At 29.3% G+C, this 27,280-nt stretch overlaps 2 protein-coding genes across 2 annotated transcripts in view; one reads left to right on the forward strand and one right to left on the reverse strand.

The window, feature by feature from the left end:
- The window catches only part of LOC123302983 (protein CEPU-1-like), a 376,328-nt gene that overhangs the window by 145,317 nt on the left and 203,731 nt on the right, over positions 1–27,280 (forward strand). The window lies entirely within an intron of this gene.
- Positions 17,276–18,154, reverse strand: LOC123302243 (U6 snRNA-associated Sm-like protein LSm2). Its single transcript, XM_044885097.1, has 4 exons — positions 18,037–18,154; positions 17,898–17,965; positions 17,743–17,833; positions 17,276–17,480 (listed from the first exon to the last, which is right to left on the reverse strand). The coding sequence occupies exons 1-4, from the start codon at positions 18,037–18,039 to the stop codon at positions 17,355–17,357; spliced, it is 288 nt and encodes a 95-aa protein (XP_044741032.1). The 5' UTR covers positions 18,040–18,154; the 3' UTR covers positions 17,276–17,354.

A 27,280-nucleotide genomic window follows, 5' to 3' on the forward strand; every position in this document is an offset into this window, starting at 1 on the left:
AAGATATCGAGCTGAAATTTTTACAGCGTACTCAGGACGTAAAAAGTGAGGTCAAGTTCGTAAATGAGCATCATAGGTCAATTGGGTCTTGGGTCCGGAGGACCCATCGTGTAAACCGAGATAGAACAAAAATTTAAATGTAAAAAATGTTCCTTATAAAAAAATAAAAAACTTTTGTTTGAAACATTTTTTTGTAAACATCACTGTTTACCCACGAGGGCGTTAATTAGGTGCAAATTTTATAGTATGTATTAATATAGGAATATCAGTTGTGTGTGTGTCTATTTAAAAGTGAATATCTTTTGTTATTTACGTGACGTCAAAAAAACAAAAGATTGCGCATCAACACTGTCTATACATTTTTGTATGTGTTATGTGATAAAGAAATCAACACTGACTATGCATGGTATTTCAACAATTAACTCAGTCAATTGTTTCTTTTCACTTGTTTTTTTTTTTAAATTTAAAAAATGATTTCTATTTACAAAAACTCAAGTACTCCTTAACCTTGAAGTTAAAATAAACGGGCTTTGGATAGATCCAAGCGCGGAATCAGGATTTCGTCCAGGATGGTTTTGGTTATTTGCTTTGTGGTCTATTTGCTTTCAAAAAAATTCGTTCTTAACAGTTTGAAAAATAAAAAAGTTGAAATATAGACACTTAAGTATAAAACCATTACCTTTTATTTGAAGTTAAATTATATAAAATAACATACAGGGTATTCTATTATTGACTGCAGAACTTTCGCTTTCTGAATAAGCTGAGAAAAAAAAAGAAGTAAATGTTCTCTACCAAATTTGGATCTGAAAATTAAAGAAAAATATTGTCTTTCGATAGCGGAAGCATCTGGAACATCGATTGGAGCTTTTCTTTTTGCAGCTACAATATCTTCTTTTTTGAAGTTCCTTAGCTTTACTTTAGTGTCCGTTTTGCCTGTCTAGTAGTTTTATAACGAAACCTGAAAGTATTACAAACAGCGATTAAAAAAAAATTTGATTATTTCATGTTCATTAATTACATAATAAATTAAAAGTGAAAACAAGCAATTGACTGAGTTAATTGTTGAAATACCATGAAGGTATAGGCAGTGTTTATTACTCTGTCACATTACACATACATGCATGTCACACATATATAACTGATATTCCCATATAATACATACTATACAATTTGCGAATAATTTGCGCTCTCACGGGTAAACGGTGATGTTTACGAAAAAATGTTTCAAACAATCGTTGTTTATGTTTTTATAAAGAATATTTTTTACATTTAAACTTTTGTTCTATCTCTAACGGTTTACAAGATGAGTCCTACGAACTGAAGAGCCAATTGACCTATGTTACTCATTTACGAGCTTGACCTCACTTTTTACGTCGTCAGCACGCTATAAAAATTTCACCTTGCTATTTCTTTTCGTTTTTGACTTATCGTGAGGGCAGACGGGCAGAAGACAGACAGACGACAGGCAGACGACAGACAGACAGACCGAGAACCGGAAATGGATTATTTACGTGATTTTATGAACACCTATACCAAAATTTTGTTCATAGCATCAATATTTTTAAGCATTACAAACTGGGGACTAAACTTAGTATACCTTGGTATATATCATATACATGGTATAAAAATTTAAATATGTATCGTCCTCAACAATATTAAAACAATCACTATATACTTACGCTTTAAAATTAAAATTTTTTTTTAAATTTCAATATTTATAAAAAAAAATGTCACAAGTATGCAAGACCGACGCTTTACGATAACAGTAAGTGTAGTTATATAATGGATTGATAGATGGCAGTCTAAAATGTTTCTATATGCTGACCTGCGATTTAAAACGATTATTCATGTTTCCCACCCTCTCCGCCTTGCTTGTTCATCACTATATTGGATTTTTAAATTTGTCTAATTTAAAAATAATGCAAGCAACAAACATTCCAAATTTTCTATACATGGTATATCAACAACTATCTCATTCAATTGGTTATTTTCACTTGGTTTTTTGAATAGCTTGAAAGTTAACACTCGAAAACTGGATTAAATATAGTAATAAAAGTGGAAAGAAAACCGACAAGGAAAAGAAAAGGTTAAAAAGACTAAAATATTATTGTGATAGAGTTATATATCTTAATTTAATACCTTTTTTTAACAGAACAACAATGTTTTCTAACTTCAATGTACCTCGTAATGGTCACGTTAACTGTTATCGACCTCTAACAACCCTTGCAGCACCGGCTATTATATGTAATAGAGTTAATTTTCATTTAAAGTGCATCGCTCTTGTATTTTATTGAATTAAAAGGTGTTATAAATAGATGTTAATCGATTTCATTGTTTTTAGCTTCTATTTTTCTTTGTAAAAAATGACAGAAAAGAAACTACCTTGTACTCTTGTAAATTATTTATTTTGTCGAATGTATTTTTTGTTAAATAATTTCCCATCGACAAGATAACTTAAAAACGAAAAGAGATATCAAGTTGAAATTTTTGTAACCTACTCAGCACGTAAATAGTGAGATCTAGTTCGTAAGTGAGTAATATAGGTCAATTTGATTTAAGGTCAGTTTAAGATGATTTTTTCGTAAACATAATTGTTTACCTGTGAGAGCGCAAATTAGAAGAAAAATTTGGTGTCCATTTTCTCCAAAAATATAAAAGATAGGGAGTTGAAAATTTGTGAGTAGCTTCAACTAGTAATCTTGGGAAAGATTCTCAAAAATCGAAAAAAATTCTAAAAAATCACTTTCAAAACCCAAAACAAAAGGCCGCCAAAATCATTGTTTCTCCAATATTTTTGCTCAATTTCGGATATTTTTGGAATAATTTTTTTTCCCGAAAACTGCCGGAAATCTAGAATTGCCTTAAATAAAAATGTTCATCGCAATCCGATTTGATGACTGTCTTACAAACAATTCGATTGCAAGGGATCATAAAATTAATCAGCTCGGTATCATTACGACAAAATATCCAGAGTTTCATTCCCCTAGTGGTCTTACAGTTTCAGAAGTAATTCGTCAGAAATAAACACATTTTAAATTTTCGATACATATTTTACGATTTATTAACACGCAAAAAAAATTGCTAAATATGCCATGTTTACTTATTTGTGTGCCGCTACAGCTGAAGAAAATCAAATTGTGGGAATAACAATTTAAAAAATATAATGATATATATTATCTTATTTTATTGATATTCCAAATTGAAATTGGGTCGCCCGCTATATGCATATAGTTAACATGCTTGTAGATACTGTTGCATATAAGTAATAGTCCTTTATGTTCAGAAATTGATGATTACAAGAAATAAAAATAATTTTTAACTGATGAATTTTAAACAAAAAATGATTTAAATAACCCGCTAAATTGTGTATAAAGGCAAGCATGTCCATTATATAACCGAGAATTTAAGAAATTAGTTCAGGATTTAAAGGAAAAAAAATCTTAATAGTTGTAACTCTCGTATGTGACATGTTCTGACATACTGAAAATATATACTTACACAATAGCATATTATTGTATGATTAGTCTGATGCTGACTGGGTACTGCTTGCAAGGCGGCAGACCAGTTTATATTGGAAGGAAGTTAACATCTTCAATTATCGTGAAAAAGAGGCATTGTGACTTCTGATAATTAAGGAGTTATCTTCTGAAACAATTAAACTGAATGGTGGAATATGAATCAAATTGATTATTCAGAAATATAGGTGCGCACTATATGAAGTCTTGGAGGCCTCCACATTGTGAACTTATGACCAGTTAGTTACGTTGACTAATCTTTTTATAATTAGTTCACATGTGTGTTCAGCAATCACATGTGTGTTCTGTAATGTGTTTTGCCATTTTAAAGGGAACTTTCTCCAATTTTCAAATATACAATTTTTCAAATTTATCTCATGTACATGAACCGGTTTCTACGTTTTACTCATACGACGATTTTCTCGGTTTCTATGTGGATTTATAAAAATTCATACTCATTTTAGTTTTAAGCGAACTAAATCGCGATTGAATTTTTTTGAAAATTTTTACTTGTATAACCTTGAAATCTACAATCCAAATAATACTTTTTGTAATAATCTCCAATTCTAAATGAGAAAATCCCCTTAATAATTTTTTTTTCTAGCTCTTCTGTGACAATGTAGTTACCATACTAATGAACCGGAACCGATTTTTATTTAGTTTTTTTAAGGTGCTTCAATAGAATGTGTTTTCAACCATGATTAAAGAAAATTTGTTCAGTTCGTTGAAATTTCCAGTGGAAGTTCCAAAACTGAGTTAGCTTTGTATGTATATTAAGAAAGTCTCTAAGAAGTGTCCATTTTGGCCTTCCTTCAATTTCCAACTAAAATAAAAATCCAAAATTACGACGCAGTTAAAAAAACATGATTTTCCTGTGTGAATAGCCCTTCCTCCCTGAAAATGGGAAAAATTCCAAACTACGGGTTTTACTTCTATGTAAATATTTACTTCTGGAAATATTTTATAATTTATAATCTATTTTACGCAATTATATATAATTTATAGGCCAATGGAAAATTATAAAAAGTGAATGTTCTGCGCAACAAGAATAAGCCGAGTTTTGCACAGTAGTAGGCGAATGTAATATCTACATGCGCGGTGATGTATAATGAGGTCTATTCATGTACAAGATCAGTGCCGCAATTAAAAGTGTTGTGATCCGTAGGCGGATTTTTGTAAAAGCTCACTTAACATAATTAACACTGCGGTTTTTTTTTTTTTTCTTTGCAAATCTACCTGGAGCCCCCAACGTTCCTCTTTCCTTCTATTTATACACTTTACTTTTTTGCTTTTATTAGTTCTCGTAAATCTATTTGGTTCCCTACACGGAAGCCTTTTTAATATCAAAATAGAGATAAAATCAGAAGTGAGATCAATGATTACTTTTTAGTTGTTGACTTTTAAGATAGTTCTATCCTTCAATGCATCTATAAAACACTGCATACAAATAAGGTGGTTTACTGCTTACTGTAGTGTACAGTACTACAATCAAAAACAATACAATAAAAATATACATACACCCCTCCATTAAAAATAATTTTCTAAATGTAATATTTTAGGGAAACTGTGAATAATTTTATTTTTTATTTTTGATGATTCTAAATATTTCAAAAATTAGTTTTTGTTAAAACGGTAACTCTGCTTCACAGGCAAAAATTCAAAAGATTACTATTTCCACACGCTTCTCCTATGCTACAGCGTGTTAATTAAGCTTTTAATTACTTATATTAAAGGTTTTGAAGACTTCTAAACATTTTTCTTAAATGATCCAACTACACTAAAAGCTTTTTTTATTGTATCAGAGGTTTTAATCAAATTTGATTTTTAAGATTTACTATGCTTTGGTATTTTGATGTGTAATGTGGAACTGCCCCATAGGGAATGGAATATTCATCAAATTTAAATTTGGTTCAAATATTTGTTATTAGCTGGACCTTTAAACTAAACCATTATTTTAGTAATTAATTTCTTTTTAATTACTTAATATTAATTAATAAAAGTATAAATTCAGTAAGAGAAATTCAAAATTCTTAAACGGAAATTCAAATTTTAAAACGGACGTGACGTCATAATAGTGGCTTGTCAGATTTGTTGATATACTGTATGGTATTAATTACTTATATTTTGTATGGTATTACATTGAGTTGTATTATTCTACGACTTTTTATTAGAAAAAAATAATAACGTGTGTAAATTCTGTGTTGTAAATTTTTTAAAAGGTAAATTATATATTGAACTGTCACCAATTGACAGGTCATATATCAAAACGTCATCAACAGAGAGCGCGAAAAGAACTCCGATCAAACATCTCAAAATTATAATGTATTTTAAATATTTTTTTACACTTAATTAAAGCATTTTCAAACAGTATTTATATTTTTTACTATGTTATAACGGTGTAAACAATGAATTAAAAGTATTAAAAAAATACATGAATATTCCCTAGTATTGACATCTCCTTTGATCTCTCCATTTATTGACAGCCACCCTGTATACCATTTAATATGTCTCTATTACATTTTTATTCCAATAAAGAAATAATTTTTTAGTAAAAATTTTATCTGAAACGAGCCAATGAAAAATGATTTTCCAATATGTATATGGGTTGTTCTACAAAATTTTAGATTTATGGCCATTTAAAAGAAATCACATGGCAAAAAACTGAGAGTGTCTGTATGCATTGTCTTTAAAATTGGGTTCAAGAAGATTCAAAAAGAAATTATTCTACGTGTTCATCCAGATTAGTGATGGGGCAAATATTCACATTAACATCCGCGAAAATTCGTGTATTTTTTAACATTCGCAAAAAATCATCATCATTTTGTATCATAAATTTCAAAATAACCCCAAACTTTACTAATATTTACTTTACTCATATTTTTAGATCAATTTTTAATAACTGTTAAATTTGGATGTAGGACAAAGGCAATTAAAGTTAACAAACCTCAAACAAACAAAAAATAAAAAAACTGTGTTTTGCTTTTAATGGATTTATATGGTTTGACTTGAATGGGCTTACACGACGGACTCTTTTACGCTAATGAAAAATTATATGTAGTAGCTCGACTTATGCAGAATTCCGTAATTCCGTTTCAATTATTTTAAATTAGTTTTTTATCACAGTCTCTAGATTTTTTGATATAGAAATATCCAATTGCAAAGGATATCCTATATGATTCATCATTTTTTCAGCCAACTTTGAACGATAAAATAATAATACAAAGCCCGATGACGTAGAAATTTTTTGTGATTTTTGGAAACTTTGTTAATTAAAAAATGTATTTTTAAAGTTTTTATTGAAATCCCTAGTATTATTCAATCCTTGCATACCTCCATAAATCTAATTTATAAATTTAATTTATGACCTTAATGTAGTAGTAAATATGTCACATTACACCTTTGTAGCACTTTCATCTAGATTTTAACTGCTGGTTGCAAAGAATTTGCCATTTTGAAATGCAATTACGTCAAAAAAATACAATTACGGCAAAAAAAAACTGTAGGTAAATTATACCCGAAATAAGTCAAAATAACAGTAAAAGTTCATTTGTTACAAATTTTTCATGAAATTTTAGCCGAGACAACGAAAATTCTTTAGTTCGTAGAACTACCCATACATATATATAAAACATATTATTAATACTAGCCTGGAGTAATATCTGATTTCTTCAAATATAGCTGCAATGCCGATCAAAGAAAGAACATAAGTAGTTAAAACTGCGGATATTATCAAATTTACGTAAAACGCTCGACAGATATTTATGACTTAAACAAACGTATAAATTTAAATTTTTTAAACATTTCATTTGAATATTATCTTTTGTACATTAAAAAAGTTTTAACCGTATCAAATTCATAATGGCTGATATACACTATTTTTTTAAGTCAATGATTATATTCTTAACAGTAAGTAATAATAATAAATAAGTGGATAAACAAATTAAAAAAATTCATTGAGTTGAAAAAATTGCATTCGTGTCTAGAACTCGAATAGCCTAATTGGTAGGGCGCTTGACATGAATCCAAGAAGTCCGGGTTCGAGTCCTGGTTCGAGTGTATTCTATTCAATTCTCTTTAATGAAGATTACTAGACAAGATATTTGTCAATATCTAGTTTACGAATGTGTAACATATTATATATCAAAATTAGTCGAATAGACCATGATGTAAATATCGTGTGCATGATTAAGGTATTTCCAGCATGGTATTTGCAGTTTCTATGTTAAAGCAATGGTACAATTTTTTTTTCGACAGAATTTAACGAAAAATTAAATTTAAGAATTTAATAATGCTTACTATTAATTCCCAAAGTTTCAGAAATTTTGACCGTTTAAAATGGGAAATAATTATGCCAATGTCCCAATTTCGATCAATTTACGTCAAAATTAATATCTCGAAAGTGAAAATTAATTTCTAAATTTTTTTTTTAGAATTTTATTGTATAAACATTTTTTTCTACTTTTTCTTCAATATATAATAATATCATAAAAAATAGTTGGAGAGACCGGACATTTTACATGCTTTAAATGGGACATGACCCTCAAAATCGCGAACTTTGTCTTTAAATATCTCGCGATCTAAACGGTCAAAAATTATGAAATTTTAGGAATTCATAAATAAAGCTATTATAAACCCGAGAAAAAAAATTCGGCCAAATCTGTCGAAAAGTGATTTCATGCTGGTACTACCTTAAATGTAAACAACAACAATAAGTAATGATTATATTCTTCTTTTTTTTTTTTTAGTCATATTTCCCCCGAAAGTATCGATAAACAACTGAGGTGTATTTAAAATTCGTTTTATAAGCCTTATACAACTTTTTATAGGGTTTTAGGGAAGCTTTCCGGGAATGAAAGCATTTCTAAGGATTTCCTCTCCTCCAAATTGAGCTAGCGGCAGAAAGAAACATCCAGTAACCCTAGAGACCTTTGAAAACTTTAGTATTGGGTGTTCATAAAATACTCTGTCACATTACACATGCATACATGACACACATATAAAACTGATATTCTCATGTAATACATACTAAACAATTAGCGCTCTCACGGATAAACATCAGTTATGTTTATGAACAAATGTTTCAAACAAAAGTTTTTTAATATTTTAATTTTTTAAAAGGAACATTTTTTACATTTAAACAGACCCAAGACCCAATTTGCCGCTTCTCACAGCAACCAGAAAAAATTATTTCGCTTTTTATTATTATTATTTTTTTTTTTTTGGAAAAACGGCGGCCAAAAAGCCACTAATTTAAACTAAATAAAGTTTTTGTGTCTTAAATACCTTTATTTATATATAAATGTTGTACAATCTCACATTAAACACCAGAAAATACTTCATTGATATGTAGCCTTCCTTAGTTATCAATACGATGATATCGAAATTTTCTTTTTATCTTTTTTTAGATTCAGTACGTTTTATGGTTCTGTTAGCAACAATCCTTTAAATTTTGTGATATCCACCTAAAATTTTAAATATGTCAAAACTTTGCCATTTACAGTTCAATAACGATTTTTAAAAAAAATTCCCTCAGATGAATATTGCGTGAAATGAAACCCCAAAAACTGCAATAGTTAGATCGATAGCTTACTCAGGACTTTAAAATTCTTCAAGAATAACGAAAGTTCGATAAAGGTATTGAACGAAATTTATTTCAAATATATGACGTGAAATTGTGGTGAAGGAGGTCCTAGCTGAAGTTTTAAAGGACACACTCTATTGTGATAGGTTTGTATAGGTCTTTGCAAATGTAATATAAAGAGTAAAGTCCTAAATTTAAAAAAAAAAAAGTTAAAATATGATATACAGTTATCTCGATAATCAGAACTCAATAAGACCAGGGCTATTCCGAAAACTGGGATTGTATGGAAAAATTCATTATAGTCAATATAAATAAAATGAAAAACTGTACAAAGAATACATACACCTACTCTGTATACAGAATGCTTTTTATACCATGTATATATGAAATATATCACAGTATATTAATTTTATTCCCAAGTTTGTAACGATTAAAAATATTGTTGCTACGAAAACAATTTTGGTAAAGGTGTTCATAGAATCACCCTATTAGTCCATTTGCGGTTGTCTGTACGACTGTCCGTCTGTCTGTCCGTAAGCACGGTAACTCAGAAACGAAATGAGATATCGAAATGTGACATGCATTAGGTATATATGTAAAGTCATAGAGTAACCATCACTGTCTATACATGGTATTTCAACAATTAACTCAGTCAATTGTTTGTTTTCACTTGTTAAAATTGACATATTCTTTAAATTCGAAAAAAAGCTTTTATCGATAAAAATGCCTAAAAAGAAAAATGTTGGTTGTCTAGACGCACATCATAGGTTTTCAAGCTCATTCTACTTCATAACTGGTAATCTATAGATCAACACTTTAAACTAAAAAGTTGTTATTGATTAAAAAAGTAACATTTTTTGTCCGAAACATTTTTCCGCAAACTGTACAGTTTAGGCAAAAACAAACTGAAAAGTTTTATTCATATAATTGTTTCTACGAGATCTAGGCAATCTTCTAAAAAAAAATTTCCAATAAATCCAATAAAGTGATTCGTTTTTCTACAAAAACCATTTTAATTCAAATTGAATGAGAAAACGCACAAAAAGCAAGATTTTTGCTATCAATTACTGTCTCAACAAAAAATGATTCAATTAAAAAACGTTTGCCTATTTATAAAGAACAACTTTCTGACGAAAGCGTTCATCTGTTTATCAGTTATGAAACAGAGTGAGGTTTTAATTGAACTTGAAAATCAAATTCGAAACTAAGATGTGTGTCTTTGAAACTAATATTATTTTCCTTGATTAAATTTCGAGATTCAAGCATATGTCAACTTAAAAGTCATCCTGTATTTGGTATGAATGTAAATAAGGTTCTGAATACACTTTTAATGCACATGAACCCTTCCTGATACGGTTTATCGTCAATGCTTGACATATGTTTTTTTATATGTTATTATTTTTACAACAAGAAAAGGTCTTTCTTAGTTCAAACTTTTGTAGCAAATTATGATCACAAATAACGTTTTTTAAACTGTTATTTCCACATTTATTTTATTATATGGTTTCCTTTCCAGCAAACATAACGTTGTAACTAATTCAATTGTTTGCAAATTGAGTTCCGTTAACCACAATTGCGTAATAAGATCTATTTTTTTTATACCAAATGAAATTTTTATGATTGTCCGATAAATAAATCTCTCATACAAAAAAAAAAATAAAAATATTATCATCACTTTACGATGTTGTTGTTTATTAAGGCTCAACCCACAATGTCCGATCTATTTTCAGTTATAAGGGGTTGTCCTTACATATGAAGATCAGTTGTGATGAACAAATAAAACAACCGAACAAATGAAATTTACAAAATTTTAAAACCCCTTGACAAATGTGACTTAATTCTTGTAAACCGATTTTTGGAAACTTAGCTTTAAAATGTTCTCAATAAAGTCGTCATAAATGCACAGATAAAGACTTTAAACTTATAACATTCCTTTTTAAATCAATATCAAAGTGATGGTCAAGGACATCAGATAAAATGAGAAAATACTTAGAGAGCTATCATTTTTTGGGACCAATTTTTGGAAATATTTTAATTAAAATTGAAATATTTGAGTTGACTTTATTCTATTGAATTATTGCTTTGAATTACCATTTTACCATTTCACTTTTCGAAGTGAATTGAGCGAGGTTTATTTGACCAATCATTTCCATACTAATTATTCATATGTTAAAATTATTTGTCATGCATTTTCCAAACTTAATTGATTTTGAGATCATTGTCTATTTTTTAGTTTTTTCGGGTAATTCTAAGCTCGCACTTGAGACATAGCCTTTCAAATGAAACCAAAAAAATTAAAATCGGTTCATCCGTTTAGGCGCTACGATGCCACAGACAGACAAACACACAGACACACACACATAGCGGCAAACTTATAACACCCGTTTTTTTGAGTTCGGTTGCTAAAAAAGAACCGAAAACTTTATAGACCAGGAGTATTGTTGTAATTACGAACTGGTTGGGTTTGTCGAATATATAGTTAGGCCTTGCGTTCAAAAATGGGACACTATTACAGAAATTTTTTCGGTCTATTTTTTCCAAAATCCCTAATCTACATTTAGTAAAGCGACCAAATTTTGAATTATAATATTAATAGATCAATTAGATGTACCTATTTCGAATTTTTCTAAAATATCTCCTAAGTTAAAAGTTTTGAAAAATAAAGGTAATAGCGCGTCACTTCCTTACGTCCGCTTTTATAACATATACGTGTGTAATATATACCAAGGTTTACTAAGTTTAGTCCCAAGTTTGTTACGCTTAAAAATATTGATATTATCAAAAGCGAGGTGAAAAAGCTACATAAAATAATCTATTTAGTCCATTTTCGGTTGTCCGTCTGGCCGTTTGTCATCACGATATTATGACATAAAAAGTGAGCAACATAGGTTAATTGGATCTTGGGTCCGTAGGACCCATCTTGAAAACAGTAAGAACAAAATTTTAAAGTTAAAAAATGTTCCTTATAAAAAATAAACAACTCCTTTTCAAACATTTTTTCGTAAATATCACTGTTTACCCGGGAGGGCGCAAATTAGGCGTAAATTGTATAATATGTATTATATGGGAATATCAGTTATATATGTGTGACATGTATGTATGTGTAATGTGATAAAGTAATCAACACTGTTTATGCATGGTATTTCAACAATTAACTCAGTTATTTGTTTGTTTTCACTTGTTTTATAAAAATTTGCTACGCTTCAACTTTTTATACATAATTCTTATTTTGTACATGTGATATTTCGAAAAATAAGGTGTTGCTTTTTATAAATTCTGCTACAAAGGACAACTACTACAAAGCAGGGATATCGCTAGCCAATTGGCTAGAAGGTGCAACCTGACAGGTACGGAATATCAATTATAAGAAAAAATTTTTAAATGTACATTTTTTCTAAAATCGCTTAAAAGACCGAACAAAATTTTTGCGCTGTTCATGTGAATTCATTAGATATATTTAGAATTTAGATAAAGGAATCCTAATAATTTTTTGAGGAATATTATACATTTATTGACAAATCGTTCTTTATTACATTTCGATTACAATGTCGTACGAATCGACTGCTTTTTATACTGCAAAACACTCTAAGACTTCTATCTTCTTCAATCATTCTATTAATCTATTAATACTAGCCTGTGTTAAGTCCCGAACTTAATTTTACAGTAGCATAGGGGTTTTTGAGGGGGAAGCGTTTGCTTTCATATAACCAGTCAATAGAAATGGCTGGGCAAGGTTAAACAAACAGATTAGCACATCATTAATTAATATTTTGACAAGTCATTCAAGTCAAACTAGCACATCATTACTAATAGTACTAAGACTTTGAATCAATTTTGAGCATCTTTAGAGGAGGACCGCTACAATTGCAAGCCCCCCTTAAAAGGATAATAACAAGGATTGTTGAAGCTCATAAACAAGATAGATATAGATAAATTAACACATTTTTTCGTTATATTCAATTATTTAACTTCAGAAATGTTAAATAATGATTTATCCTGTTTTGGTAAGATCTTCTCAATAAAATGAGAAGATCTGGTCATACGACACCCACAAGTTTTATTAAGAGAGACGATATGAGCAAAAAAATGGGCATTAATTCATGAATGTATAAATATTTTAATACAAGATTATGGTAGCAAAACCAGAAATATGAGACTAAAATTGATTTGTTTATAAAAAATTGAAATTGTAGCAATCCAAAATCACAATCAGCACATGAAAACTGTAAGAAGAAGTATAAGTGAAAAAAGGTAAAACGAATATGGAACGAACCACCCTTGGCCACTGTACTATTAGGTAATTCCGAAAGTTAATTAGTATATTATCAAGCTATCAAATTTAATTCTTTTTGAATCATTAAAAGGTATAAACAAACAAGTCAAGTAAATTTCAAAAAGTAAAGAATTTTTTATTCAAATATTATAACACATTTAATCAGATTAAAGAGAAAAACATATTTTTTGTTTTTCCATTGAAAGCGTGTCAGCTATCGTTACTCAAAGACACGTCTTTATTAACAGATGGTCGAGAAACGCAATAAAGATTTGTTCAAATTCACAATATAACGAAGTAGTATTTTATACCTCCGTATACTCCACATTCACATGCTGTGAAGAGGCTACGTGTTAAAATAGCGAACACGTATGGGGAAAGTTGACTATTGAACATCGGTGCTTAAATTTTAACGCGACGTTTTCTCATTTTCAACTGGTGGTTTTTATGCAAGAACTGAATCTGCCTCGGCTCCTTTGTCCTTGATATTCTTGATTTCTGAAATTCCATGAAGGGAATTTTTGCTAAGGAAACGCACGCCTAACGATTACTCTTAACTATATAGAAGAAGACACGTAATGAATACTTTTACCTACTCGTACTGTCCATGAGTTTTATTTCAGACGTTTCGTTTTTTGTACCATGTATGATATATGAAATTTATTAAGTTATACTAAGTTTAGTCCTAAGTTTGAAACGCTTAAAATTATTGATGCTACGAACAAAATTTTATTATAAGTGTTTGGTATAGTTTCGGCTGTCCGTCTGATTGTCTGCCCGTCTGTCTGTCGACACGATCAAAACTGTCAACTCAGAAACGATTCTCATGTTCTTGAGACAAATATTCTTTACTTTTGCTCCCTAGATGTGTAATAACTATATGTTGAAACACAAAGTATATAAGTAGTTTATAATTTTTTTTTTTTTTTTTAATTGATTTTTTGGAAGAAAGCTATCAGGGTTCTTTTTTTTCGCATAATCTATGAAACCATAGACTATGCGAAAAAAAAGACATAGCTGAATGCTGTCTTCAAATATAAATACTAAACATAACTTATATTATGTAAGTTATCTTTCAACATACCATTTTCGCGAGTTGTACAAACTTTTTAACGTATACGAAAATATGTATGTTAAATGTTTCGTATGTGGCGACATCTGACGATAAAATCATAAACTATCTGTTGTCCTTGAAGGAGATGTTGCCCATATCTAAAAACGCTGACCTTTGCAATGTGTCAGCACCAGATTAATTATACCAGATAACGAAATTTTTATGCAAAAAATAGAGCGGAGCACAATATTTTAATATAGGATATTTCTTTAAAATAAAATCATTATACCATGCATATATGTAATATGCAAGGTATACTAAGTTTAGTCCCAAGTTTGTAATGCTTAAAAATATTGATGCTACGCACAAAAGTTTGGTACAGATGTTCATAGAATCACCTAATTAGTCCATTTCTGGCTGTCCGTCCGTCCGTCTGTGAACACGATCACTCAAAAACGAAAAAAAATATCAAGCAGGAATTTTAAACGTGTGGTCAGGACGTAACAAATGAGACCGGGTCCGTAAATGAGCAATATAGGTCAGTTGAGTCTCGGGTCCGTAGGACCCATCTTGTCCGTTAGAACTTTTGGAGATAGAACAAAAGTTTAAAAGTATAAAATATTCCCTATAAAAAAATAAACAAGTTGCTTGAAAATTTTTTTTGTAAACATCACGGTTTGTCTGTGTGGACGCAAATTAGGTTAGAAACTATTATACAGTGTGTATACAAATATTTTATATATTTTTAATTTAAACGTTACATATATTATGTATGTGTTTGTTTTTTATAGCTCATACTATATCCATTGATGAAGTGATTATCTTACTTTGCATACATAACGTAAAAAAGCAAACGCATGCGTAACAAACATTGTCCATACATGATATTTCAACAATTCACTCAGTCAATTGTTTGTTTTCACTTGTTTAATATAATTTTATGGATGGGCCATATAAGTCTGTGATTTGTGTATATGAATAATAATAATAATAATGGGGGTTTAACCTCCATTTTTATGACATATGCCTTATTACAGAGGCCACCCACAACATTATTTGTTAATCTTTATTTGTTCAATTACAAACATATTTACAATTACATTTTTGATGTGGGTGGAGTAGGTTACTTCGTTCTTATCCAAGCGACGACAATGTTATAAATTCTGCTCTCCCATTAATTATAAATTGTCCACACTGCCGCTGCCTGGATTCGAACCCGGAACCTATGTCCAAATAGTCCAACGTTCTAAGACTAATTGCAATACACATTAACTAATTGTTTATGAAGACTGGTTGCAATACACATTATCAGAAATGGAAAAAAGAAGTAGTTTAGATTTGTTCAAAAAGTTACCTCGCTATGAAAATGTCGCGAAATATCTGGACATAAAAGATAAAGAAGTAAGAAGACTTTTTACCAATTTTAGAATGTACAGATTCAATCGGGAAATCAAAAAAGGGAATGGGGAAAGGCTATGTGTTTTATGCAACGAGAGCATTGAGAGTGTACAGCATCTTATTGTAAAATGTCAAGGCACAGAAGGGAAAGAGCGGGAAATGGTCCTGGATTTAGGGTTAAACAATCCAAATATTAAGCTGCGGTACAGAAGATAATGCCCGGATAATATATAAATGTTTAAATTTTATCCTAGAAAAACGTACGGAACGGTTTTAAGCCTGTTGGTCCATGTCTCATGGTCTTTATATACCAGTTTTATTAGATTAATTAGAATTAAGAATATCTATTTTTTTTTTAATATTTACAGAACTATTAGAATATTTATATTTTGATTTATGATTTTTTTTTGTAATGTATTTGATTAACCTAACGGCAGGTCAATAAATTTATTATTATTATTACATAGTAAACAACCTGTATATGGAGGCAACTTGGTGTTGTTCATAGTAGATTTTACTGAACTTATATTAAGGAAATACAATACTAAAATAATATATTTGTAACCAATAATTTACGTTTTTTGTGCTTTCATGTCATATCGACACCCCACTAAAATCTGTCTTTTTCGTATATAATTTTGTGTATACGTACGCATCTTTTTATTGTATTCTATTTCGAGGAAAAATTTTTCGGAAAATATTGCGTCAAATTACTTGTGTGCTATATCTCTCCTATAGATTTTGCTATCCAATTATAAAACATGTATTTTGTCATCTTGTTTATTTTTTCGTTTATGCTGTTGTTACATAGCAAGCTGTTATTTGAAAATATCCAATAAAAGAAAAACAAGTGGAAATCAAAATTGATTCTTCATGATTTATTAACGTGAAACTTGCAGCCTCCACTGAGATAAAAATAAGTGAAAACAAACATCTGAATGACTTAATTGTTGAAATATCATGTATAAACAATGTTGATTACGCAATCGTTGGTTTTTTAGGTAATATCAGTAAAGAAAGATAACCATTCCTACACACAAAGTAAAATGAGTATCTTTCTTCTTACTTTTTCAGTGTACATTGTAATAAACAAATACATACATATATACAAAACATGTTTACTTTGTTATTTTTTTACATTTCAACTTTTGTTCTGTCTCTAACGGTTTACAAGATGAGGTCTAATGTGCCGCGTCAAATTTAAAAGATGTAACTTCATGATGACCTAAGGAACCTACCTAGCTGAAAAAATAGAACTAAGTCCAGCGTCAAATTGTAAAAAGGAGGGACAAAAAACAAAAAAGTTTATTATTCCATAACCTCATTTTAAATGACACACGGTACCTTTATCTTTTTAAAGATAAAGGTTGTTCTTTGAAAAAACAACAATTTTTTATTATTTATAAATTTTAATTGCTTGTTAAATGATTACATTCATTCAAAATAAAACGACTTTCATTCGGTACAAATAGATTACAATAAAAACTTTAATTCAGCATATAATTCCAATAAGCACTTAATTCCAAAGGTAATTTATCTAGTTGCCACCGTAGCTTCTTTCCTAGCGGCATCCTGTAATAGCTGAGTATCAACCTCATCACCAGGCAACTGAACGTATCGGACAACCGATCCACGAATAAAAGAATTCTTCACAGACAACTGAAATAGTACAATTAAACTTAATATCTAAAAGGAAAAAATTAATGCATCTTTGAAATTTTCCACAGTTGTTTATTAAGGTATAAACACTTTAACCTTTAATCAGCTAGAATTTTTATTCAAAGTTTTTATTTTATTTGATGCATAGTTTTTTTCGTAATTTGTAAAAAAAAAAAGTGACTAAAACTCCCCAACTACAACTAAAACTCGTCGGGGGTTTTTTAAATTTTGTAAATTTCACTTGTAATATGATATACTTTACCATATGAGGATATTTATCAGGATCTGTAACACTGATGTCCGTCAACTTGATGTTTAAATATTGATCAACGGAATGTAAAGTCCCACAAATACTAAAAATAACACAACAATTTATATTAAAATGAATTTGAATCATATCAAGAACTTCTTACAAACCTTAAATCATTTTTCAATTCAACTACAACATCTTTCCCAACTAACGACTTGAAAAACGAATAAAATAACTGCAGATAAATAAAAAAAAAAACCAATTAAACATTAATTATTTAATGAAATATTATTAATTATACCATACCATTTTAGATGTTTAGGTTAACTTTAAACCGGCATGTTATTACTTATTTGACATAACGACATAAGCAACATTAGTTAGTGCTGCTCCCTGGTTTAAAAACACGTAAGCTGTAAAAGTAATACATATAACTATTGGGTATTTATGTTAAGAAAAACTCTTTATTTGTCCCTGGTGGAAAAAATATTTGAAGAAGGAATAAGAAATTCTGAAAAAGTCTTAGGAACTTTGAATTTCTCAACGTTTTCGGACTAGTCTAATTCAGAGTTATACAGAGTTCTTAATACTTTTTTAAAGTTTCTAAGACTTTTTCAGAGTTTCCTTTTTTATAATATTTTTTATAATATTTAAGAAGTCTTAGTAACTCTTTTACTAAGTTTAATTAACTCTGAATAACTCTTCTGGGCGAAATTTTGAAATTACTCTGACTTTTTCATCAAATTAAAAGTTATTTCGCGTTTATAGAGATGTAATTTCATGATGACGCTTGATACTGGCTTTCAGCGACTGATTCAGATTTTACCTAGCTGCAAAAAATAGGACTATGTGCAGCGTCAAAATTACAAAATGTAACTTCATGATGACGCTTGACGCTGGCTTTGAGTGACAGGCTGGCTGAAAAAAATAAACCGAAAGAGACCGGTTTTCAGAAAAATTATAGATTGTAGTTTACATGCTTTCCGTTAGGTTATATTATTCTTCGAATCTGGCAACCCTGTCTACGGACCCAAGACCCAATTGGCCTATATTGCTAATTTTCGAACTCGACCTCACTTTTTACGTCCTGAGTGCGCTATAAAATCTTTCATCTTGATATCTCTTTTTGTTTTTGAGTTATCGTGTTGACAGACAGACGAACAAACAGACGCATAGACAGACGGGCAGACAACCGGAAATTGACTAATTAGGTGATTCTATGAACACCTTTACCAAACTTTTGTGCGTAGCATCAATATTTTTAAGCGTTACAAACTTGGGACTAAACTTACATAGTATACCTTGCATATTACATATATGCATGGTATAATGATTTAATTTTAAAGAAAAAAATATCCTATATTAAACTATTATGCTTCGCTCTATTTTTTGCATAAAAATTTCGTTATATAAATTGCATTAATCTGGTGCTGACACATTGCAAAGGTCAGCGGTTTTAGATATGGGCAACATGTTCTTCAAGGACTAGTTTATGATTTTATCGTCAGATGTCGCCACATACGAACATTTAACATACATATTTTCGTATACGTTAAAAAGTTTGTACAACTCGCGAAAATGGTATGTTGAAAGATAACTTACATAATAAGTTATGTTTGGAATTTATATTTGAAGACAGCGGTCAGCTATGTCTTTTTTTTCGCATAGTCTATGGTTTCATAGATTATGAAACCATAGATTATGCGAAAAAAAGAACCCTGATAGCTTTCTTCCAAAAAGCAATTAAAAAAAAAAATTAAAAACTACTTATATACTTTGTGTTTCAACATATAGTTCTTACACACCTAGGGAGCAAAAGTAAAGAATATTTGTCTCATAATTATGAGATTTGATACATTTTTTACTTGCTTCCGTGGTGTGTATACTGTTTTTCTACCCGGCGCAAAGCGGTAATTTCGTTTTACACAGAGGCACGAAAGTAGACAACTATCTGCACGGAGGTGAGAAAATATAATTTTTGAGAGCAGTAAATACTATTTTCTATGACGTATATGTTAAGGTATGAAAAATCTTATGATAAAAACTTACTCCAAAAGTCATGTTTACGAAAAAATGTTTCAAACAAAAATTGTTAATTTTTTATAAGGAATATTTTTTACATTTATACTTTTGTTCTACCTCTAACGGTTTATAAGATGGTTCTAGCCTATTACGTCCTGAGATTTTAAGGTGATTGTTAGTCTAAAGTATTGTAATAAAAGTTTTGGTTTATTGCACGGTACATATATATAAGCCAAATACATGTTTTGTCGTCAAGTAAGTAAGTAAGTTATTTTTGGCTTTACAATATCACGAAACTACAAAAATTTATAATTCATTGTGTGCAAGTGCTGCTTATAAATTATTATTTACAAAAAGTGTTGATTTGAAAGAAAGTGATTGTTGATTTACGATTATAGTCAATAGTTTTACAGAGAAATGACTGAGGTATATTTTTATTAAAATATAATGAGGCTAGTTTTTCGAACCAAATTCAAACTAAAATATTTTGAAACTGAAATTAAGCGCTATCGTATTGAAATATTTTTAGGTATTCTAAAGCTATCCCTGAATGGTTCTTCCAAAATATTAAGTCTCATTGTAGGGGAGGGGTTGAGAGGTGAGAACGAGATAAAATTTTATAGTTTTAAGTTAAAATTCGTTAAAAAAGAGTCCCTGCCTGTGCGTACTTTTAGCACTGACTATACAATTAGAAGATACTATTAAAAAATAATAAAAAAGAAATTTAAAGAAATATTAAGAAATGGAAAAAAAAAAGAAATTTTTCATTGACTTTTTTTTCGTTAGTGAAAAACTTTTATTGGCTATCAATCTTCGTATAAATAAATTGTATATTTTAATTTTATTAACACACAAAAGTTTTTTATTTTCTTTATATATATTTGTATAGAATGATCTATAATATTTGATGAATTATTTCTTAAGAACTTATACACAGTGAGCTTAATATAGTATGGGTTGTCAACAGACCATCTATTTTTTCAAAATTTTAAATAGGATACAAAATTTAATACACACATTACCATAATTTATCATAATAATTGAACTGATTTTATAACAATTAATAATACATAAAATTGTATTACAAAAAAAATAAATAGTATTTTGATCATTCATTTGATTAGTAACTTTAGTTATAATTCCTATATTATCGACATATTATACTCTAGAAATCTTCTCTATCATAATGAAAATAATAGATTTGGCAACGGCTTAAAGCGCCGAACTATTTAAAATTTTCGGACTCTATTGTCTATTTTATAAAAACAATTTTTTAAGACATAAACTTGTTAACCGATGCGATGCCAATGACATCTGTTAATGCTTTTTAAAGTGATCATACTCTTAATGAAACATACGAAAATTACAATGTGAATTATGATTAATCGTTAATATTTTTTGATAATTGCCTATCGATAACATGTATTTTTTTTTTATATACATAAATTCTTTAAACTTTAAGCTTTTTTTGGTGTATTAATTATTATGTGAACACAGTTTTTTAGAAATATGAATAAAACATTATTTAGATGCTTATCTTTAATATAATTAAAGGATAACTGTTCTAAGATTTTTTGGGATATTGATGTAAAAAAAAAAAAGGTTTAAAAAAAAACATTATGTTAACACAAAATGCCACGAAAACCCTTTTTACTAAACGGTGCAATACAACTAGCGACCTGGTTAAATTCAGTCATGGCGTCTTATACAACAATTAATGAACTGGTTGCCTTATGGTTAGGGCACTCATACAATAGGGTACAAGATCCGATCCACGCGGAAAATTCGTAAAATATGGTATACACTAATTTGTCTGAGATATTCTGTGTGAAATTTTCGATGATATCTCGATAACTACTCATATAATCATCAAATTGTTACGATTTTTATATATTGTGGATCAAAATATATAAAAATACCCGAAGAATTAAAAATTAATGGTCGATTTTCTTTAATTTTCTTAAGCGCAGATTGTATTTAAGGGTTTACACAGTAAGCTAAAATATTCATGTTTAAGTCTCTTAAATTCGAATCCTTTTTAAAAATTGTTTACCTGTATAGCATCTAAAGATATCTGAAAGACTTTCTAGATTTTTAACAATGCCTATTTGATTGAAATTCTTTTAAATCGGTCCAGATCGGTCTATAATTATTTTATATCTATTTTATATCATTTGGTATCCGAATACGAGATATATACATACAGGGGCTGTATAACCCCGACAAGTTAATGGTTGAAATACAAAACATGCGTTTAAACCACCCTACCTAAAATTCTCTTTATTTCTTCATATGAGAGAAACACTAGAAATGTCTTGATTAGTTCGAATAGCTTATTCAGAAAGATATATACACTTGACTGTATACTGTGTAACAGAGTTGACCATGTTCCTTTTCTCTTCTATTTTAGCAAATATATTGAACTTCTATTGACTAATAAAGTATTTTTGCCATCTATTGAGTTAAAAAAACAACAGATTTGGAAAACTTGAGACAAATGAGCATATTTGTCAGTATTTAAATTATTTTTGAATTTATCAATCTCTTAATGAGGTGTTTCTAACAAGTCACATTTGCTAGTTTTGAGAAAAGAAGTATCTATAAAATTATAAATTTATATTATTGAAAACAAAAGATTGTCATATGTCAAAATATGAAATTTACCCCGTATTAGAAGCAATGTAAATGATTTAAGTGTAGAAAAAAGGTTGATATTTTATTAAGATATTTGGTTTTTTACTGTTTGTTGATATTTCTTTCCGGTGCAATCATAAAGTTTGATAATACATGTAATTGATAGCGTCCACAGGTTTTTTTTAAAGAGATATGCAAGAATGGAATAATACTAGGGATTTCAATAAAACTTTATAAAAACTTTTTTTTTTTTTTATTAACAAAGTTTCCAAAAATCAAAGAAAATTCCTAGATCATCGGGCTTTATATTATTATTATATCGTTCAAAGTTGGCTGAAAAAAATGATGAATCATATAAGTCATCCTTTTCAATTGAATATTTCTATATCAAAAAATCTAGAGAGTGTGATAAAAAAAGTTAGGGTATAGATGACTGAAGAGAGATAGATATATTATCAAATTTATAAGCAGCACTTGTACACAATATATAATGTATTTTTGTAGTTTGGTGGTATTTTAAAGCTAAAAATAACATATTATTTGACCATAAATCAACTATTAGGTTTATATGTATGTATCGTGCAATAAACCAAAACTTAATTACAATACTGTAGATTTAAAATCACCTTAAGCACTATCTGAACTTATATAAAAATTTTCAACAACGACCTATATATTTTGAAGGGATTACAGAGATAATCAGCGCCCTAAAAACATTGAATAATACGGCTTTTTCCTTGAAAATCTGAGCTCTCCCCAATCTGAATAATTTTATTGTGTTGAAGCAAAGAACACTCTCTATCGAATCGCCTATCAAACAAAAGAAGCTAAATAAATAATTCGTTCATCCGTACGATGCCACAGATGCGCACGTTGAATTTATAACACCCCTTCTTTTGCGTCATTTTTTAAAAAAGGGGGTCATCCATAAAATACGTCAAAGGAAATTTCTTCTTTTTGGACTTTTTTCTTCTCCTTCGCCACGCAATGTCAAATTTTTTGCAATCTCTATAACATAATAACGGTGAAGAACAATAAGTAACCCACGACCCTGGGACTAAGAGTCTCATGCTCTACCGATTGAGCCGGGCTTAAATATATAAGTTAATTTTTTCTTCCTTAATTGGCTTTCATGATATACAACATTTTTTACATTTAAAATTTTGTTATATCTGTTACGGTTTATAAGAAGCGTCCTACGGAACCATGACCTAATCGAAATAAATTGCTCGTTTACAAACTCAAACTTTCTTTTTACGTCTTGATCATGCGATCAAGACGTAAATTTCATATATCATTTTTATATATCTTCTTGTTTTTGAGTCAACATGTCCGATAGACAAGCGGAAATAGACGAATTAGACGTTTTTGTGAATATTTCTAAGCGCCACAACTTGAAACTTAAGGTATTTTTAGCATGGTAAAGCACGCAGTTTTTATGCTACAGCTATGGTAAAATTTCTTTTTCACAGAATTTAACGAGAAATTAAGTCTAAGAACTTAATGATGCTTACTATTAAATTAAATTAAAATTTTAATTTTTTTTTTAAATATTTTATTCTAAAAACATTCTATTCAACTTTCCAATTTTGTAATTCCGTTGGGAGAATTTTTTCATATCGTAAGAAATAGCGGGGACGACAGTAAGTATTTCATGCTTTGAATGAAAAAACGCGAACTGTGAAGCTAACTATCTCGCGATCTAAATTACTAAAGATTCTGCAGCTTCGGGATCTGGCAATATGATTCTGAGCGAGAAATGGGGGCCAAAACTGATTTCATATATACAGGGCATAAAAAAATAATGGTTGATTTAACGATTATAATTTTTGTTGAGTTAAATGAATTAATTCTAGATTCAAATTAGTGTCAGTCCATCACTATTTTGCGGTCTGTGTAATATGTTAAAAAACATTTTATCATAAAGAAAAGTGTATAATAATTATACCACAATAATTGTTATTACAAGAATTACAATGATTTTCAACTGGTGTGTATGGCAAAACTTCCGACATGATTACCGGAAACACCTATTAACTTTTGTTTTTATTGTGGTGGTAGTAAATGTTTTTTTTTATTACGATTCAAATGATATGAACACATGTTTTTATTGATAAAAATGGTAACTATTACAAAATGTGCCCAAATTACAAAAGGAGTAGAGAAGAATGAGGAATCAGTTTCGAGATATTTTCGACTGTGCCCAAAATGTGCCCAAATTACAAAAGGAGTAGAGAAGAATGAGGAATCAGTTTCGAGATATTTTCGACTTTTTTATTAACATACTAGATTGATACCCGCGCGCTTCACTGGGCTTAAGGAAAACCACCGCTGTATAAGCTCCATCCTGTCTTGATATACACAGTTTTCATTTTTTTAAAATGTAAACTAGTCAAAATTCATTGAGTATATCAGAAAAGTTGGCCATGAATTTTACATTTCACATTTACAATTTAAATTTTTACAGAATTTTTTATTTTATTTTATGGTTCAAAATTATGATTTCAACCATAAAATAAAAAATTCTGTAAAAATTTAAAACAGTAAATAAATTAAAGATACATGTAAAATTTAAAAAATGGTAAATGTCAAATTAAATACAATTTTTTTATTTAAAAAAAAAAATATATCTTATAACTTATAACTTAATCAGAATAATACTTATATATCAGAATAACTTGTGTTATTCTGATATATCAGCTATATTGCTGTACAGTTTCATTAAAAACCATTCGCTAGTTTTAGCTTGAAAGCGTAAGAAACGAACGCACAAACAAATAAACATGCTTATTTTCACATTTATAATAGATAAGGAAGGGATAGGGATTTGATGTATATCAATTGAAGAGAAGTTTGAAGTAGTTTGTATAGCAAAAGCTAGGGGCGTTAAATTTAAATTTAATCTGCAGTATCAAAAGCAAATAATTTTGTGTGTCAAGATTTAAAATTATTTTGAAAATTTTTGTTAAAATGAAATTCTTGAGTTTGCAATAATATACAATTTAAATTCAAATATTCCTTTCACTAATCGTTCTTTGTGCATTAATTCCCAATTTTGCAATTTGAAAAATCGTCCAGCGAAGCGAGCTACCTTATAAAATTTTCATAATCTCATTCCCGGCAACCATTTTCTGATTGATTCTGTACATAGTATGATCATCCACAGAATACGTATATAGAAATTTTCGGGATGATTCTACTTCTAACTAACAATGTTATATATGACGGCACGGCTAGATGATCATGAGACGATGGGGTTGAAGAATTATATAAGAAGTGGGGCGTTGGCGTTGTCGACGTATGTTATAGCATGTATTTCATCCCTTGAATGGTATTGCTGTCAACAATGGACCAAGAGCATACTGATTTATATCTGAAGATAAATGAACTACAAATGTCTTTGGATCTACTTCGTGTTAGTTTCATATTTTAGACAATACTTATTACCATCGAATAAGAAACGATTATTTTTAGTATCGTACTACCCGAAAATGTAATTGTATCGTGACGAATTGTTTTTTTTTTTTTTTGGGGAAATTAATTTGCTGGATAAATATCTTTCTTTCTATAAGTTCATGTATATTCTGTTTTTTTACGCGATCATTCAACTTTTGGCGATATTTAATGTTTTTGTTTATTATAACACAGAGAAATAAGACAAAACAAGTGAAAACAAACAATTTACTGTTAATTGTTGAAATACCATGTATAGACAGTGTCACATTACTCTGTCACAATACACATATATACATGTCACACATACATAACTGATAATCCCATATAATACATTCATCTAATAAAATTTGCATCTAATGTGTGCCCTCGTAAGTAAACAGTGATGTTAACAAAAAAATCTTTCAAATAAAACTTGTTTATTTTTTTATAAGAAACATTTTTTATATTTAAACTTTTGTTTTATCTCTAACGGCTTACAAGATGGGTCCTACGGGAAAAAGACCCAATTGACCTACGTTGGTCATTTACGAACTTGACATGGCTTTTTACGTCCTGAGTAAGCTCTAAAAATTACAGATTGATATCTTTTTTCGTTTGTGTTTACAAGAAAATGCACTAATTAGATGATTCTATGAACACCAAAACCAAAATGTTTTTCGTAGCATCAAAATTTTAAAGCGTTACAAACTTGGAGCTAAACTTAATATACTATGTATATTTCATTCATACATGGTATAAAAACAGCCGATCTACTTGGGGATGTATAAGCACGGTAGTGGGGGCACAAATTTAAAAAATATATTTCTTCAATTTTGTTGATAAATGATATATAACTTGACGTTATAAGACGAAAAGTAAGAATACAATTTTTCGATATCTGGCGTATTTTCAAAATATAGAAAATTAAAAATTTTGTTTAAGAATTCAGCTTTCGATATTTCGAAAACCAAGGCACAAATCGAAAAATTTTATATTTATTTTTCGTCTACATGCATGAGGTTATAACACAATGCATCATCAAAGTTGAAAATAAGATAAAAATAATTTCAACCCTAAATCTATCTTTAGCTTTATTTGGTTCAAGAAGGTGAAGTTTGGTAGCTATCAAAAATGAAATTTATTAAAGACAAGTGAAAATAAACAATCGAGATCGACTGTGTGTATTATTTCATAAATAAGAGAAGTTTAAAAAAACAAAAACATTTATGTGAAACGGTTACAATCTTGTCAACCTTTCAAAATTTCGCAGAAATTTTTATTTGCCCCTATTCACAGTACCCGACAAGTTTGATATGAAATTATAATCAATCGATTAATTATTTGAGGCTGCTTACAAATTTTCAACCTTCTATCTTGCAAAATCGTAAACTTATGTTCTAGCTTAATTTGCACCCTCAGGGGGGTAAAAAACTATCTTTTAAAAAATTGCTCTTACAAA

Source organism: Chrysoperla carnea, chromosome X, assembly GCF_905475395.1.
Source record: "Chrysoperla carnea chromosome X, inChrCarn1.1, whole genome shotgun sequence".
Taxonomy (NCBI): Eukaryota; Metazoa; Arthropoda; class Insecta; order Neuroptera; family Chrysopidae; genus Chrysoperla; species Chrysoperla carnea.

Bases quoted from the DNA above. Each gene is read 5' to 3' on its own strand.
- LOC123302243 (XM_044885097.1), bottom strand. The intron at 17,834-17,897 runs GTTTGTAAGAAG...TGTTATTTTTAG, and splicing joins GAATTGAAAAATGATTTAAG to TATTTGTGGGACTTTACATT. The intron at 17,481-17,742 runs GTAAAGTATATC...GTACTATTTCAG, and splicing joins CTGATAAATATCCTCATATG to TTGTCTGTGAAGAATTCTTT.